Consider the following 17406-nt stretch of genomic DNA (forward strand, 5'->3'; position numbering starts at 1 on the left):
GAGATGAGATTTTGTTTGATAATGGTATCATCATGAAAGGTCCAAAAGTGATTGATCCAAAACACTTGTAACAACAGTACATTACCATCTTGCACTGTCAAACAGTAGTAAGCAGCACAAACCCAGAACACTAAATCAACAGCAGCAGCAGTAGATTCAGGCAGAACAGCAAACTCTAAGTTCATGAAGCATTTTATTCATATAAAACAAACAGTATACCCAAGTGTATAAAACAGCAATCTATCCAACAGTAATCCAAGTGCTTTCATCTCCAGTCATTCAGAGACGTTTTCAAGTATGTTAGAAACTGTTGCAAAGCTAAATTTAAACTAAAATGATCCACCCCTAATTAACATTAAAAATCAATACAACTCCATAAAACCAGTGTGCCCACACCTTATGCATATTCATAAAATTCATCCATATTTAAAAACTCACAGAAATAGTTATGAATAGGACAATAAAATAATAAATTACACTAAGATAAAATACAATACACAACTCCCACACAAGAAATGTAGAACCTTAAAAAATGTTAATGAATAAATATTCATTTATCTATTTAATGCTCTTAATTTCAGACAGCAAGGCAGGGACAGAGCATCATTAATACCTGGCCAGTTTACAGCATTTGTTTTAACGTCACATAATGCTTCTTGTTTCTCCAATTGTAAGGTCCAAGGACCACCCCTTGGGTCTAGATCCAGGCCAGCAATAATAATAAATTTAAAATGGTGTCCATCACATTCCTTACAGTGTTTTGCCAGAGCATTCGTATCTTTACCCAATCTAATGTCCCTCAAATGTTCGTAAATTCTACATCTTAATTTTCTTTTGGTTTTCCCGATATAAAAAGTGGGACAAACCGTACAAAGGGCGCAGTATATTACTCTCTCAGTTTGGCATGAACTTTTTATTCTCAGCTTTATAGTCACACCATTAATCACACAGGATGGACCCTCCAGGATGTGTGTGCAAGACGATAAATCAAATTCCTGAACTACCGTGGTCAACAGTAGCCACAGACATTTTCAAATGGAATGGTCAACATTACTTGGTGTTAGTACACTCTTAATGAAATCGGTTCGAGATTGACCTACTTTCTAATCTACTGTCCAGTACTGTCATTACTAGGATGAAGTGTCATTTTGCAGTCCATGGTAGTCCGCACAAAGTTATTTCTGACAATGGTACAGTTTACAAGCCAGCAGTTCAAGAGATTTGCTGGAGTGGGACTTTATTCATGTTATGAGTAGCCCTGCGTACTCACAGTTAAATGGTTTGGCAGAACATGCAGTTCAAAGTGAGAAACAATTACTAGAGAAGTCAAAATGAGAAAATAGCGAGGTTTTCCTGAATCTCTTGAATCTGAAAAATATTCCTTGTGATAAACATCTTGGTTCACCAGCACAGAGACTTCTGTCGAGACAAACTAGAACCACATTACCAATCAGCAGTAATCTATTGGTCCCATGTGTTAAGAGCAACAAATCAGTGAAAGCCCATCTATTAAAGAAGCACTTCTTCCAGAAATCCTGTTATGACAAGTCCAGCAAACCACTCAATCCATTAAAAGAAGGGGAAACAGTGAGGATGCAGATGTCCAAAGGTTTTGATTGGATTGGAGCTGTGAAAAGTGTATGCCCAGATCTGAGATCACACATTGTGAAATCACAAGGAGCAGAATTTAGGCGTAATCGGAAACATTTAATACCAGTGTCTGAACCTGTACTGCAGCATCCTGCCAGTGGAAAAGACTCTATATCTCGGAGTGAGTTATCCAGTGTTTCAGTTCAGCAACTTGGACATGAACGTTGTGTTTACTTCTTAGTGTTTGTATAATTGCATGTTTTATTCAAGTGTCATATGTATACCTTTAAGAAGCTTTCCATGGGCTTGCACAAGTATAAATACTGAGCATGTGTGAGCATGACTGCCATTTTGTAGTAAACTATTGAGATCTAAGCATGCATGTCTGTGTAGTCTGTCATTTAATCAGTTTGTTTATATTCTGTACTGCTGCTATCCATCCTGATGTGTTTCTAAGTAATAAAGCATATAAACAAACTACCCCGCCTGTCCGTCTTCAATTATAAACCAAGACGAGTGACACTATTAATTTGTTCCACTACTTTCTCTTCTCAGTTCTCAGCTTCTTCTGATTTCCCCCATATACTACATCCTGATCTGAATTCAATCTTTTCCTCTCCCATCTTACGTTCTACTACTCTGCATATTTATCAATCACCCCCTCCAAAAGTTTGTAAACACATACACTGATAAAGCTATGAAACTCCATCCCAGTTGGCATAAAATAACCCAACCCCCACCTTAAGCATTTAAAACCCTCAGTAATAATTTACTAAGCCACAAAGTGGACATGCTAATGCTCACCAAGTAAATTCTATATCCAATAATCTCAAACCAGAACCTTTCAACACCTGCCTTAGTAGCCAACTTCTTAAGCTCCTGATATAAAACTCATCAATTCTCACTATTCTAACACTGTCCTCTAAACTGTCCCCATTTTACACTATTACCCAGTTTTTCCTCCTCCTTTCCCAAGAATATCAGTACACTAGAAATACAAACTATTGCAAAAAGTCTTTACAACCATTCTTTTTTTTACTTTCCCTCTTTTTGGATCCCCACAGCTGACCATCAGCTTCTTCCAAGATTTCTCCTCATACATGACATCTAACAAACCCACCCTAGCCTCCCCAAACTTATCTCAACCTATGTCTAGCGCCAGTGAAGGGGTCTGGGTACCTGGGGCAGTGTCATACTGCTGCCAGGGAGTGTTTGCACCTACTTCCCAGCCCCTTGCATAAGCTAGGGAGTTGCATGCAGTGGGCTCTGTGACATCTCGCTCATGCCTCCACATGTTACTCAGCCTGATCCCTGTCTCCAGCATTAAAACACCCAGTGAAACATCCTAGCTTTTGCCAGGGATCAAGTGTGACTGTGTGTGCAACAGCATAACCAGCCCCCACTGGATAGTTATGTCCATTCTCCCCAATTGCATCATTAATGGTCCCAACCACTAATCAGACTAATCACCTGGGCTGCAGTCAGGATTTTATCTTTTTATGCCACATCTTTACAATACTTCAGCTGCCTTTTTTCCATGATGCTTAGTATACAGGTATCACTTCCTTAAGTGTAAGCATAATACTGTTATTATTTCTAATACATGTTTGCTGAGTTACTTGTAATGCTATAAACCAACTGTAAATATTCCAGACAATAATGCAGTTATATATTAACAATTTTTTGTATCTTTATGCTATCGTTCACAAAATAGTGTCTAACACATTGTTCGTTTTTGTTAAACATTTGGAAATTTTTTACCTACACCACCAATGGAAACAAGCTATGCTACGTCACACTTTACTGATAAAAAAAATGCAAATACATAAAAAAATTCATACCTTAAGATCCCAATCTGACAACTGCCTCTCCCTAAAACAGCTGTAGAACAAACTTGGCAAAAATAACCACTCCTTCCCTATTCTCAGCCTGAAAACCTGAGATACCGTTACTACCTCCTTCTTAAGCTTTCACACATAATCATCTGTACTTGTCTCCTCACTTTCTGCAAGACAGGTCAAAAGCAAAGCTAGAATATCCCAGCTTTCTATTGTCTTTATTTTTTTCTATTTCATCTTCATCTCTGTAACCGTTCTGTTCAGCCAGCCTTTTACAATGTATTTATGATTTCTCATGTTTACTAATGATCAACTACAGCTTTTATCAAATGTATACATGCTTTATGCTTTGAGTGCTCTTATACATAGATGTTCATACTCAAGTTTTCATTGTGCTTTAAAAGGATGCAGTACCTGAAGTCACTCTATTACAAATCATAAGATTCAATAATATCATGAAGTAAAAGCCAATACTAAAGGGCTCTGGCTGACTATGTTTAGAGATTACTGCAAGCTAGGAGCAGTCATTGAATCCCCAAATGACTTGGCTATCCTTGAGGATGGTTTGACCCAAATAAATAACGGGTGACAAAATCAGGAACTGAAACTAAATGTCAAAAATGCATTATTGTTCCATTTGGAAATTTATCTATCCCAGGGAAATAGCACACTGACAAAGCACCCTTAAGAGCTGACCCAGCTGTTCAAGATTTGGGAACTTATGTGGACAGTGACCTAACATTTGACCAATGTGTTCATTGTTGCAAGAAAGTCCTTCTATATTGCACAGCTTATAAACAGAATGATTGTGTTCAGATCTAGGGATGTCATTGCCCCCCTTTACTTAGCCCTCATTAGGTCCATTATTAAATATAATGCCACATTTGGCATACATCTGTCCTGACACATGCAACAAATGGAACTCCCATAGAGATACCTTACTAAAAGGATACATGGCCTAAACAACATGTCTTGCATGGACCAACTCAAGGCCCTGCCACTGTACACTGTATCCTACAGACTACTCAGATGTGACCTGTATCTGGCATACAAGGCATTACTTAATGGATTTACTGCACTTCAGCAAGTCAAATTACATCACAAATACTTGGTCTAGGGATCTAAACCACTACTGCAACATCAACAGAATGGTTTGGAAAGAAATGTATATCTATCAGAGGATACCACTGCTCTGGAACAGACTCTCCATCCACATAAAACAAAGTTCATCCCTGTCCATATTCAAGTGTAACCTGTATCTGTCAATGGGAAACAGAAAATTTACCCCAAGGACTACACCTTGTACTACTAAAGGACAGAGGCAACTCCTAAATGGTTTATCTCATGCATGGATCCCCTCAAATTTTCTATGGTAAGATCCTGGTTATTCTCATTAGGAGTAATATATAATTATCAACCATGGGATAGGAAAGACCAATCTCTAACCAAATGGGATGGGTTCATTTGAGTACAAAAAGGGAAACTGGCCAGGTTAAAAATGGCCCACAATGGCAGCTAGCCTAATATGAACCTATGTAAAAACAAAAAAATACAGAAAATATCTGCATGACATTGCAGCACTGGAATTTAGTACACCAGTAATATAAAAATATTACTTAAATAATGCCTGAGGAGTTTAGAAATCCCTTTCACATGGGATAAGCTAATTAATCCTTCCCCTGTACAGACATAAATATCTCAAAAAAAGGTTACTGCATACAAATTTAATGCAGAGAAGGCAGTGTAACAGTACATTTCACATTGACAGCTGAAGACAGTGAAACAAATTCTCAAAACCATAAGTGGTAGTCTAGTATATGTTTTTCTAAAAGAAGCAAAAGAATGTTTTCCACACCCTTAAGGTGACTTGGCAGTCTAGACATCTTACAGCTGGGCTGCTGTTTATTTATTTATTTACTTATTTACACTCTGTTGACTTGTGTTACTCCCATTATGCCAATGGCCTTTTTTAGGGGAGGCTGGAGTTGGTAGCTATACTGACTAGGGTAAATTTGGCCAGGGCACCAGGGAACTTCTACTCTTCAAAAAGTGCTGTGGGTTTTTTTTGCATACACCTGAACTACCACCAATTCAGGCACGTGGGGCATTGATTTAGTATCTCATCTGAAGGATGATACATGTAGGAGTACAACCCCACTTCCCTTATGCTGCACTGCAGTGTCAGTATTGGAAAATGAATCCAACTACCTGGTGTTGGAACAGAACTTACAGACGTCTGCACCAAATGTGAGTGGGTAAAGAGTGTTTACCCACTTAGCTACTGAGATAGCATTTAAGAATAAAATCACAATTTTGATTATGTATTGCACAAAAAACTACATTTTGTAGTGCAGTGGTGATGCCACTCCATAAAGTTGGTCTTTCAACAGACCCGGGTGATTACAAACCTCTCAGCCTTACAAGCCTCATCTGTAAAACTATAAAATGCGATATCAAGAATTGTATTACACTTAACCCCAGTTTAGATTTGTGAAGTACAGAGCCTCTCTATTTAATCTTGAACATTTCTTCCAAAGGGCTACAAAGGCTGCAGATGATGGCCATGCAATGCATTTGGTGTTATCTTTCTCTATTTAATGCCTTCAGCCCCATATCCCATGCTGGCATCATACAAAAGTTAAATGATTTACAAATCAACCCATATGTGGAAAGATGGATAGCAAGCTGCTGAAAGAACAGAACATGTACAGTGCAAGCTGCAGATGCCTCATCAGAAAATACTGAAACAAATAGTGGTGTCCTTCAAGACTCAGTGCTTGGAACTCTTCTTTTTGATATTTACTGTTCATATCTCCAAAAACAGAGCCAAGACTTCTGCCTCACAAAGTTTGCAGACAACTGCAAACTGGGGGTTACTGTCACTCTATGACAGACTCTCTAGAATGAAATCTCCCCAATAAGCACTTGGGTGTACTAAAAATGGGCTCAAAGTATATTCTAAAAAGTGTAGCATCATCCCTTTTGTTACCAAAACCCCTCTTGGGTTGATAGTACCCTTTCTTTTGACCATCATGTGACAACCACTGCCAAGAAATCCTTTTACCTCGCCCAGATAATTATTACAGGAATATCATCAAGGTCTAAAGAGATAATCATTTCCTTGTAATCAGCATTGATTAGGCCACTTATCGAGTACAATGACCCCTTTGGGATGTATCTCATTGAACTTATCAAACAATTTGAAAGACCCCAAAGGTTCCTGATCAGAAAGATTACAGGTCTAAAGTTCCTGAGCTACCAAGAGAGGTACTATTCTTTATTCCCTGTCCTATAGACTTTTGTAGAGAGATCTCTGTCTCGCTTAATAATCCATTAGAGACCCAATTTTCCTCGTCCTCCCGATTCTCTGCAAGTCCAATATCTCTATCAAAACATGAACTAGGGATCTAGATTTTCAGCAATAGGTAAATAGGACATATTGTTGGGATACGTTTATACCCAAACTCCTCACAAAACTCTGGAATAAACTTCCCCGACATGTTAATCAAACTCACTATATTTCTTTAAACATGAACTAGATGAATGGCTATCCATAAATTTACCCTAAGATTGATGGGTATGGCCCTCCTGGAATGGAAGTGTAGCCCATGGGAGGGTACTGGCAAGCAATGAATGGTCATGGGACTCAGCAGCCTTGGAATATCTATGAATTAAGGGTCAGCAGACTCTCAAGAAAATGAGTTCTTTGGATTTTTCTTTTTTAGTGCCATCCTGAAATATTCAGGCATGTACAAACATGGAATAGTAGTTTTCAGTTAAATGATTAGTAGTTGCAAAAATAATTCTGGACAGATTACCTAACCAAGTTTAATGTACACAGTAAGATATACATACTCACAAGAACTTAATCTTACACAACTTATAAACAAGCTACAGAAAGGTAAGTTGTTCACATGTATAACCCTTTTTGCAGTTCTCAACACAAATCTGGAAATATACTGAACAAGATAAGAGAGTTTTTAATACAATGTTATGGTATACACGTATCAGCTTTAGTAATTATTTTCACCAGAAGTTCTTGTAGGTTCATAGGTTGGTACTAGACTATCAGCCCTAGGGCCTATACAAGCCTAGCCAAAAAATTCCCTGGCTATTTCTTCCCACAGTATTTACTTCCCTGGACCCCTGTCTAGCAGGGCGACAGAAGTGATCCTAGGGGTGAATTTCCTATCTCCCATCCAATCATCAAGGTTCCTTTTGAAGAGGGCCTAAGAGGTGCTCTGCTTGACATGTACAGGCAGTCTATTCCAGAGTCTGGGGAGTCTCGGGTTCAGGAACCTATCCCTCCAGCATGTTTTGTTCATTGTGATGACAAGGTTTAGATCCCTGAAACGTGTGTCTCTGAGGGATTGAGATTTCTTTAAGTGTAGCATGTCCAAAAGCTCTGGGTTTGACATGGCCTTGTATGTTAAGCAGAGATTGCCTCTGAGTAGACGATATGCAAGAGTATAGGTGGAGTTTTTTAGACGGTCAGCATAGGGCATCTGCTTTAGGCCTGTGATTCTTTTAGTGAGGTATTTCTGTGGCCTTTCCAGTTGTTGCAGATGTCTTGAGAGGTACATATCAAATGGGGCATTGCATTCTATAATGGGTCTAATGAGGGATGAGTACAGTGGGACAATGACCTCCTTTTTTCTGGATGAAAAGCCCTTAGTGATGAGGTGTGCCAAACAGAAGGATTTCCTGACTGTTGTGGTGATGTGGTTATCGAAGGTGAGACCATTGTCCACCTGTGTCCCTAAGTCTCTTATCACACTTTCGGTGATTAGTGTACTGCCACCTATGTGGTAATTCATGGGTACATGTTTTTTCCCAAAGGGGATAGCTATACATTTCTTGGCATTGAGCTTGAGCCCATGGCTCTGGCACCAAGCATCGGTTACTGTAAGGCCCTTTTGTAGAATATCCACATCATTTGGGGATGTATAATGGCTCCCAGTTTGCAGTCATCTAGGAACTTTGTTAGCCAGAGTCCCTTAATGTTGGCCTGTACTTCAGAAAAGTAGATGCCAAACAAGAGTGGTCCCAGGACTGAACCCTGAGGTACTCTACTTGTCACTTGTCTGAAGCTAGATTTGGAGTTGGCTACTTTTACAGTGTGGGTTCTGTCAGTAAGCCAGGTGGCAACCCATTGAGTGACGTAGGGATTAATGCCCAGCTTAGTAAGTTTATCTAGGATTCCAGAGTGGGGGATGGTGTCGAAGGCCTTGGTGAGGTCCAGATAGACTGTGTGGACCACCTTACCCTTGTCCATGGCTCTGGAGACTGACTCTAAGAAGTCAATCAGGTACAGGGGACAAGTTCGGCCCTTCACGACCCCAAACTGCGTGGGGTCCAGTGTTTGAAGACTGCCAATGTTTTTTTGTTTATAGGTTCCATGATAATACATTCCATGGCCTTGTACATCAGGCTCATCAGACTGATGGGGCAGTAGTTCCCAGGATCCAAGGTGGATCCCCCTTGTGGAGTGGGATAACTGTAGCTGTACGCACTCAGTGGGCATGAAGCCTGAGGTGATGCTAAGAGTAAACATGACACTTAGGTGAGGAGCCAGTTCATGTAGTACACAGCCTGGGATGTTGTCTGGTCCCATGGATGCTGTATTCTTATCTTTGGAGAGTGTGATTTTACCTGTGTGGCCATTAATAGAATTTGGCAATCTTACGGTATTGAGATGGGCCCTTTAGTGGGTGAGAGGGGGGTGAACATTGCACTGAATCGATCTGCCAGGATATTGGCAATATCCTTGGGATCAGTATATTTAATGCCATTCTGTTGTAGCTCAGAGCAGATCTGAGCATTGCCATTTAGATTCTTGACATAGCTATAGAATGTCTTGTGGTTGTCTTTGGAATCTTTGGCAATTTTATTTTCGTAACTAACTTTGGTGGATTTTATGAGGGATCTCAGCTTCTTACTGATGCTGGTAAGGGAGTTTTTGCATCCTGGGATTTTCCTCTTTTCTGCAACAGAAAATATATTGCATCAATAAGGTCAACATGGTTTCTCATAACATATTAAAGGCTAGTTTAGGACTTAAATTAATCCAATGGACTTCACAATTACTTTTCTAGCTTACATGTAGAGTTACTATCTAAACAGATGAAGCAACTACAAAATATTCTCTGAAATGAATTAATGCAAGATAGCCTTGAATAACCTGAAGTTTCCTGAAGTAAGGTATGGCTAATGAAGCAAATAAAGTATAAACTTTTTCTTTACTTAAAATAAGAACGTATTTAAAATGTGAGATCTAAAACACGGCAAGGTTATTAAAACTTTCTATTAGACACAAAAACATATAGGTAAGCACTTTCACAAGTCACGCTCGCTTCATCAGACCATTAAAGAGCTAGCAAAAACCTAATGAACATTTAAAAACTCATCCATCAATCATATAAGGACGTCAACATTCTAACATTTTATCATCCCCAGCCTTAAACAAACATCCAATACCATTTACATCAACCAAAACGGTTAAGGCATAAAATGAAATGACTGGCTTTGAAAGTGAGCCAGCATGATTGAATACTCAGTTTATAGAAAGAGGATATTGGTCCTGATCATGCACCCTCCATATGTGTTTTCTAATATTATTAAAGGACAAGTTATTAGAGCCTCTAGATTCAATGTTACTAAAAAGGGCTTTGAAAATGAGCTAAAATGTTTGAATACTCAGTTTATAGAGACAGGATATTGTCCTGATCATGAGAAATCAACTTGTGAAAATGTACGTCGATTGAGGAAGAATAATACTCGGCCATATTTCTCTAAAAATCGTGAACAACAAGTGATACAGAAACCTAAGTATGACAATATGAGATATTCTATGTTCTATAGTAGTGATACTAATTATATTAGAGATATCATTAACAAGCACTGGAACATATTAACTAGAGGAAGGGTGGCTTAATGGCTAAGGTGTTTGCCTTACAAACACAAGGTGCAGGGTTTGAGTCGCACAAGGGATAATTGGCTAGGCTTAAAATGGCTCGCAAGGGCAGTTAGCTTAGTACTAAACTATGAACCTATGAACCTAATAAAAAAAAAAATAACAACTATGAACCTAATAATAAAAAAAAAAAATAAAGAATATAGTTAGGGAGTGCCCTAGATTTAGGTATAAAAATAAAAAAAAATCTGTTACAAGACTATTATGTGGGTATAGGAGTAACCAAAACATTGGGGTGTGCCTTACGATGGTTCTAGGAAAACAAAACCTTGTACAGTATGTAATTATTGTCAGTATATTGAGAGTATTGGCAGGTTTGTTAATCCAGTCACATAGACAGAGTTTAATTGCGATAGCACCAACACTGTTTATTTGACCCAATGCACTGTCTGCCATTCATTCTATGTGGGAAAAACAAATAGACTGTTAAGAGACCATATAAGAGAACATTCATATAGCCTTAGTAATAAAAATGTTACTACTGCTTTGGCCAAACATGTTGTCAATACCAGTCAGGAACATCAACTTAAGTTCATGGTTATTGAACAAGTAAGGGCAAATGAATGAAAGGGTGATTTGAGAACCCACACTGAAGTAAATGAGATGAAATGGATTGTAAGATTACAGGCAGTAAGTGCTATGGGGCTGAACGGATACGTTCCGTTAAAACCAATTTTGAAGATAAGACCACTAGTTAAGTAAATTGATCAGCCACTAGAATACATAGGTTTTAGTATTTATATTCAGAACAGTTTTTATGCTAACATGAGTTGATCAGCACACCTTATTCACATTTTTATATGAAAAAGTTGGATTTTTAGGTTATTTATTGTCCCACTTAAAAATATCTTGGTGTCAAGCATATACATAGCTAGTAATATATATATTATGCACATAAACATGTGTGTTTTACATGGATTTATATTAGAACCATTTTTTATATATAATTATGTTTTCGGTATTTATTAACTCACATTTTTAATGTTTTTGAATACTATCTTTAATATTGTGTTTGATTAAATGAAAGTGTAAGGAAATGTTTTTTATTTCATCTTATGCTTTTTCTGTTTTGGTTGATGTAAATGGTAGGACGTTTCTTTATGGCTGGGGATGCTAAAATGTTAGAATGTTGATGTCCTTATATGATTGGTGGATGAGTTTTTAAATATTCATTAGGTTTTCACTAGTTCTTTAATGGTCTGAAGAAGTGAGCATGACTCGCGAAAGTGCTTGCCTGTATATTTTTGTGTCTAATAAAAAGCTGTAATAACCCGGCCGTGTTTCAGACCTCACATTTTAAATATGTTCTTATTTTATGTTTAATAGTGTGTGGTCTGTTTATCTTTGTTGCTGGTGCTATTTTTATCGCTATTTTTCTTTACTTGACTACTACTTCCATCCAAGTGAAAGCTTTTAAAGAAAAACAAATGGGAAGACCAATTATTATTATTAACTGAATTTCTTTTAAATGTCATTTACAGTTCTCATTTCCTAAAAGCAGTTACAGTAGAGAGTCAATTATCCAAACTAACTGTGACCTAGGGTAATTCAAATAATCAAACATATAACTGAACTGCATAAAACACTTCTAAAAATGTTTTTGATGAACACTGAGCAAGAAGAATAAAACAAATTTACTGTAAGCACAAAATGGTACAGTATATTACTGTAGCATAATTTCAAACACCACACACACAAGTGAATATGTATGTTTACATACTCAGACGTTAAGATTTTTCCTACACAAAAACTCTGGAAGGCTGCATTCAGATAACTGACGTTTCAGATAATCGATGTTTGGATAATTGACTGTATATGGCTCTCTCTACAGTTTATTAAGAAATACAGTATTAGACAAACTGTAGTGTCATGGCTCGGCTGTGTCAAACAATTATCTTTAGGGGAACCAGTTACAATCTAATAAATCTCAGTGTGTTGGGTACTGCTTATGAGATGTTTGAATTTTAAATGTGACATTAAAATGCATGTAGTCATGACAAATAATTGCAGTGATTCAACTACTGCTCTATTTATTTACCGAAGTTTCAGGATCCGAAAGTTCATCTAGAAGTTTTCGTGCATCAACCACTGCTTGATACAACCTGAGATTCTGACCATCAGAGGCTACAAAACAGGCACTAGCTGAATTGCAATAGGTACCTGGTAAGAAAACAGAAAATATTAGCATTACCAAAAATACTTACAGGAAGCCAAAAGTAACAAAGCAGCAGCAGATTTGCATGGTGATCTTAATTCGTACTGTGTAATAAAACATGCTCAATGAAAATAAATATGTGAAATAAAATAAAATTATAAGCAGTCATGCATCGAATAATTGGGAGGCGTTGAAGTAGAAGATGGAAAAAATGGATTAATATCCTAACAGCTGCAGTGTGCACTAATATACGAAAGAGGGGGCAATTTAAGCCACTAATTTTAAAAGAGCAAGAAAGACTGGAAGGGGATGGGCACTTTGTACTCTGGCTTTATGGAATACAGTGGGATGGCCAACAAATTTGAAGAGACAAAGGGGAGTGATCTCACAAAATGATAGTTTTGTGCTTACTCACACTAGCCAATGAAAGAGGAAAGAGAAGGAGATATGTGGTCAAATTAACATAAAAGGCAAGCAACTAGAAAGACATGAGTATAAAACCACAGCAGCACAGTGGGAGGGTGGGGTAAAACTTAATTTTTGTGCAACTCACAATAGACACAGCTGTGGTCTCTTTCCTAATTTAAATGTGCAATTAAAAGCAGAATATAAGTGAAACACAGTGTGAAGAAAATAAATCACAATAAACAAAACAGAAGAAGGTAATGAAGCAATAAAACTTGTGTATATTACAATATTCATTTGTGTATAGGTTCACAGGTTCATACTTAAGCTAGCTGCCCTTTTGGGCCATTTTAAGTCTAGTCAATTTCCCTTCCAAAGGTGAGAATCAAACCTTTCACCGTATGTCTGTAATACCTTTAACCATTATGACAAACTCCAACTCAACACATTTTGGGCATTTTGAGAGTTTTGGTATTTCATTAGAGAAATGACGAGCATTAACACAACAAGACTGGTCTGTTCCTACAGAAAAACATTTATGGATACTTCCACTCACTTAAATTGTGTACATTTTTTGAACCTTCATATACACTATAAACAAGTGATATTAAATGAGAGTTTTAATGGGTCTATATTATAACATCGAAGTCTAAAAACATTGAATGTTATAATATCGAACCCATTCAATCGAAACACCAGAAAACCGAACAGTCAGAATAGCGAATTTTTTTTCCCAGGGAAACAAATTGCTGTTCTGACAAACATACACACAACTCAAGCACACCAAAATAAATAATCCACACACATACATTTCACAAAACCCTACACTAAACCAGACATACACCACTAGCTATCCACTTACCTTAACCCAACCCTAACCCTAAGGTCCCTATCGCATACTCACCTTACCTGCTCCCTAACCCTAACTCACCTATCCCACCCTAACCCTCACGTCCACACAATCGCACATTTACCTGACCTGCGGCCTAACTCTAACTCACTTAACCCATGCCTAATCGCACACTCACCTTCATTCGCACACTTACCTTAACCCGGTCCGTAACATTTGCTCCACAGTTGAGGAAATAGCGAAGCTGCAGAAACGGCCCACTGAATACTTTCCCTAGGAAAGTATTCTGTTTTCTGCAGCTTCATTACTTCAAGCGTTCGCTCTACTGGGTTCGATATTATAAAATTTGATGTTATAATATAGACCCGTTTTAACTACCCTTGAATCAACTGGTCAACCTCCACTACTAATCAAAGAATGGAGCAAGATCTTCTTGACCTCGTACTGATGCATAATCTGCCTCAACTAATTGTGAGCTATACAAGAAAAAGCCATTCTTGATTCAGTTCTAACTGATCATAAAATATCTACAGTGAATGTTGATTCCCAGTTGGGAAATTCGAATCACAAATCTTCATCAATTAGCATTTCCCTTACTCATACTGCTCAGCATGATATAAGAAGATATATGTTAATATTATTAACTTTCTTGGTATATGTGACAATATTAATATGATACAGTGGTCTTCTGAAGCAGTTCATCATAAGGATGGAAGGTACACCATTACTGAATCTAGTCTCCATCAATATATGGAAGAAACCTGTGACATTCAAGATGATGGTAAATGGAAAAAGGTTTCATACAGGTGGGATGCTAACCATGGTAAATTATACAAAAAAAAAAAAAAAATAGTGGAAGTATAACAAAGTACAGTTTTGTACCTACCATAAATGTAGATGTTCGAAGATCCACATTGCTGCAGTCCTTACATATGGGTAATCCGCTGTCCTCGGTCGGCCCGAATACCAAAGTATTAGGCTGACGTCGGTCAAGGCGCTTAAAACTGACATCAGGACGTCAGGGTACAAAAGCGCATGACCGACGTCATATCCTCAGTCTTTTCTTGCCCCAGATGTCAGAAGGCCCTAAAAAGAAAGGCCAAAGCCAAAAAACAGCAAAAACAACCAACCACCCCTGCACTAACCATATTTACAATATTTACAACCCAAACCACACAACCACCTCCAACTACAGAGGGGAAGGAGGGAGGGTAAATTGGACTGCAGCAATGTGGATCTTCGAACATCTACATTTATGGTAGGTACAAAACTGTACTATGTTCTTCATCTCACATTGCTGCAGTCCTTACATATGGGTAGAATCCCAAAGCAGAGGTAAGGGAGGATGGCAAAACTATAAAGCATTAGGAGCTGCCAAAATGCCCTGTAAAATTGCAGTGGCAAATCCAGCCCTAGATTTAGAGTAAAGTGGAAGGTGGTAATGCTTAGAGAAAGTATGCACTGAACTCCAAGTAGCTGCCTCCAAAATATCTTTAGTAGTCACCCCCCTTAAAAAAGCTGTAGAAGTGGCAGTAGCCCTAGTGGAATGAGGCCTAATCCCAGCTGGAATCTCCTTACCATGATGGGAATAACAGAAAGCAATACAAAACCAATCCACTTAGAAATAGTTTGTTTTGAAACAGGTTTGCCCTGAGAACCCAAAGCAAATGAAACAAACAACTGCTGAGACTGCCTGAACCCTTTAGTTCTGCTCAAATAATATCGCAACTGTCTGTGTATATCCAAAGTGTGCAAAATCTTCTACCCTTTATTTTGGGGGTTTGCATAAAAAGTAGGCAAATGAATAGTTTGGTTTAAAGCCACACTAGAAACCACTTTAGGCATAAAGGAAGGATTAGTACGCAAAGACACCCTATCCTTGTGGAAAATTAAGAAAGGCTCAACCGCCATAAGGGCCTGTAATTCAGAAACCCTTCTCGCAGAGGTAATGGCCAACAAAAAAGCAGTCTTCCATGATAAATATTTCAACTCGGCAGTCGCTGCAGGCTCAAAAGGTTGTAGAGTGAGTTTCTCCAACACAAAATTGAGATCCCAAGCAGGAGTAGGAGCTCTACGTGGGGGTCTTATATTCTTTTCCCCTCTAAGGAATTGCTTAAACAAAGGATGAGAAAATAAAGGTGGGTCACAGTCATAGTGAGCGGAAATTGCTGCAGCATGAACCTTTATAGAGGAGAAGGACAAACCTTTGTCCAATAACTCAGTAAGGTATTGAAGAGCAACACTTAAATTAGGTTTAGAAACATCAAAGTCCTTTGCTGTACTCCAAATTAAAAATCTCCTCCATTTATCTGCGTAGACTTTCCTTGTACTAGGCCTTCTGGCCTCCAAAATAACATTCAAAACTTGTTGTGGAAGCTGAGACCCTCCAGGGTTTAAAACAGAATATGCCAGGCTGTTAGATGCAGAGAGTGAAGTTTGACATTGAGTAAATGACTGTTCTCCTGAGACAGCAGGTGTGGAATCGAAGGCAAAGGCCATGGAGGCTCCCGTACCAGACTTCTCAGTAATGGGTACCAGTGCTGTCGAGGCCAATCCGGAGCTATTAAAATCATGGTTGGCTTGTCCTGTCTGACCTTCAGGAGTACCTTTGGGAGGAGAGGCAGTGGTGGAAAGGCATACACGTGAAGATTGCTCCAATTGAATGAGAGAGCATCCACCTTCCAAGCTGTGGGATGAAACCTTTTTGTGCAAAACTTTGGCAGCTGGTAATTTAGTGGAGAAGCGAACAGATCTATGTCTGGAGTTCCCCATAACACTGTCAATTTCTGAAATACATGAGGATCCAATTTCCACTCGTGGGGATCCATAATTTGTCTGCTCAACACATCTGCTAAGGAGTTCTGTGTTCCTGGCAGAAACCTTGCCTGAAGATTTAGCTGTAAACTGAGAGCAGTCTCCCACAAAATCATTGCTTGTCTGCATAGAGGGTAAGAATGTGTCCCCCCTTGCTTGTTGATGTACCACATGACAGTTGTGTTGTCTGTTTGAATAAACACCTGCCCTGGAAGAAGTAAATCCTTGAAAGCTATCAATGCAAATTGGACTGCTAACATCTCCTTCAAGTTGATATGTAAATGTTGAAGTCTGGCAGGCCACGTGTCTTGTACCCATTTTCCATTTAGATGAGCTCCCCAAGCTTTGTCTGAGGCATCTGTCATTAGAATCTGACTCGCCTCTGGTCGGGTCACAGAGAGTCCCTTGTTTAGGTGACATTCCTGAGCCCACCACAAAAATTCCTTTTGAATGCAAGGTATTATCTGAATGACAGTGTCCATATCTTGGCAGTGTTAAGGTCCATACATTTTGAGATACCATTGTAGCTTCCTCATATGCAGTTTGGCATTGGGAAGTACCAGAATACAAGATGCCATGAACCCCAAGGCTTGAAGGACTGTCCTTGCAGTCAGCCTGGACTGACGAGACAATTGATGGAAGTAAAGAGAAAGATTCTTTTGTTTGTCCGGGGTCAAAAGGCCATCTGGGATGCTGTATTCAGTCTCACACCCAGAAAGCACATGTCCTGAGAGGGTACTAGACTGGACTTTATTTCGTTCACAGAATACCCTAGGCATCT

General features: G+C 38.6%; 1 protein-coding gene across 1 annotated transcript in view; it reads right to left on the reverse strand.

The window, feature by feature from the left end:
* DMXL2 (Dmx like 2) overlaps positions 1–17406 on the reverse strand; it is a 1902820-nt gene that overhangs the window by 1075123 nt on the left and 810291 nt on the right. The window contains exon 18 of the mRNA XM_044076363.1: positions 12440–12561. Coding sequence (XP_043932298.1) covers positions 12440–12561 — 122 coding nt within the window. The remainder of the gene's footprint in view (positions 1–12439; positions 12562–17406) is intronic.

This window comes from Protopterus annectens, chromosome 7.part0 (assembly GCF_019279795.1).
Source record: "Protopterus annectens isolate FY-2018-M chromosome 7.part0, PAN1.0, whole genome shotgun sequence".
NCBI lineage: Eukaryota > Metazoa > Chordata > Ceratodontiformes > Protopteridae > Protopterus > Protopterus annectens.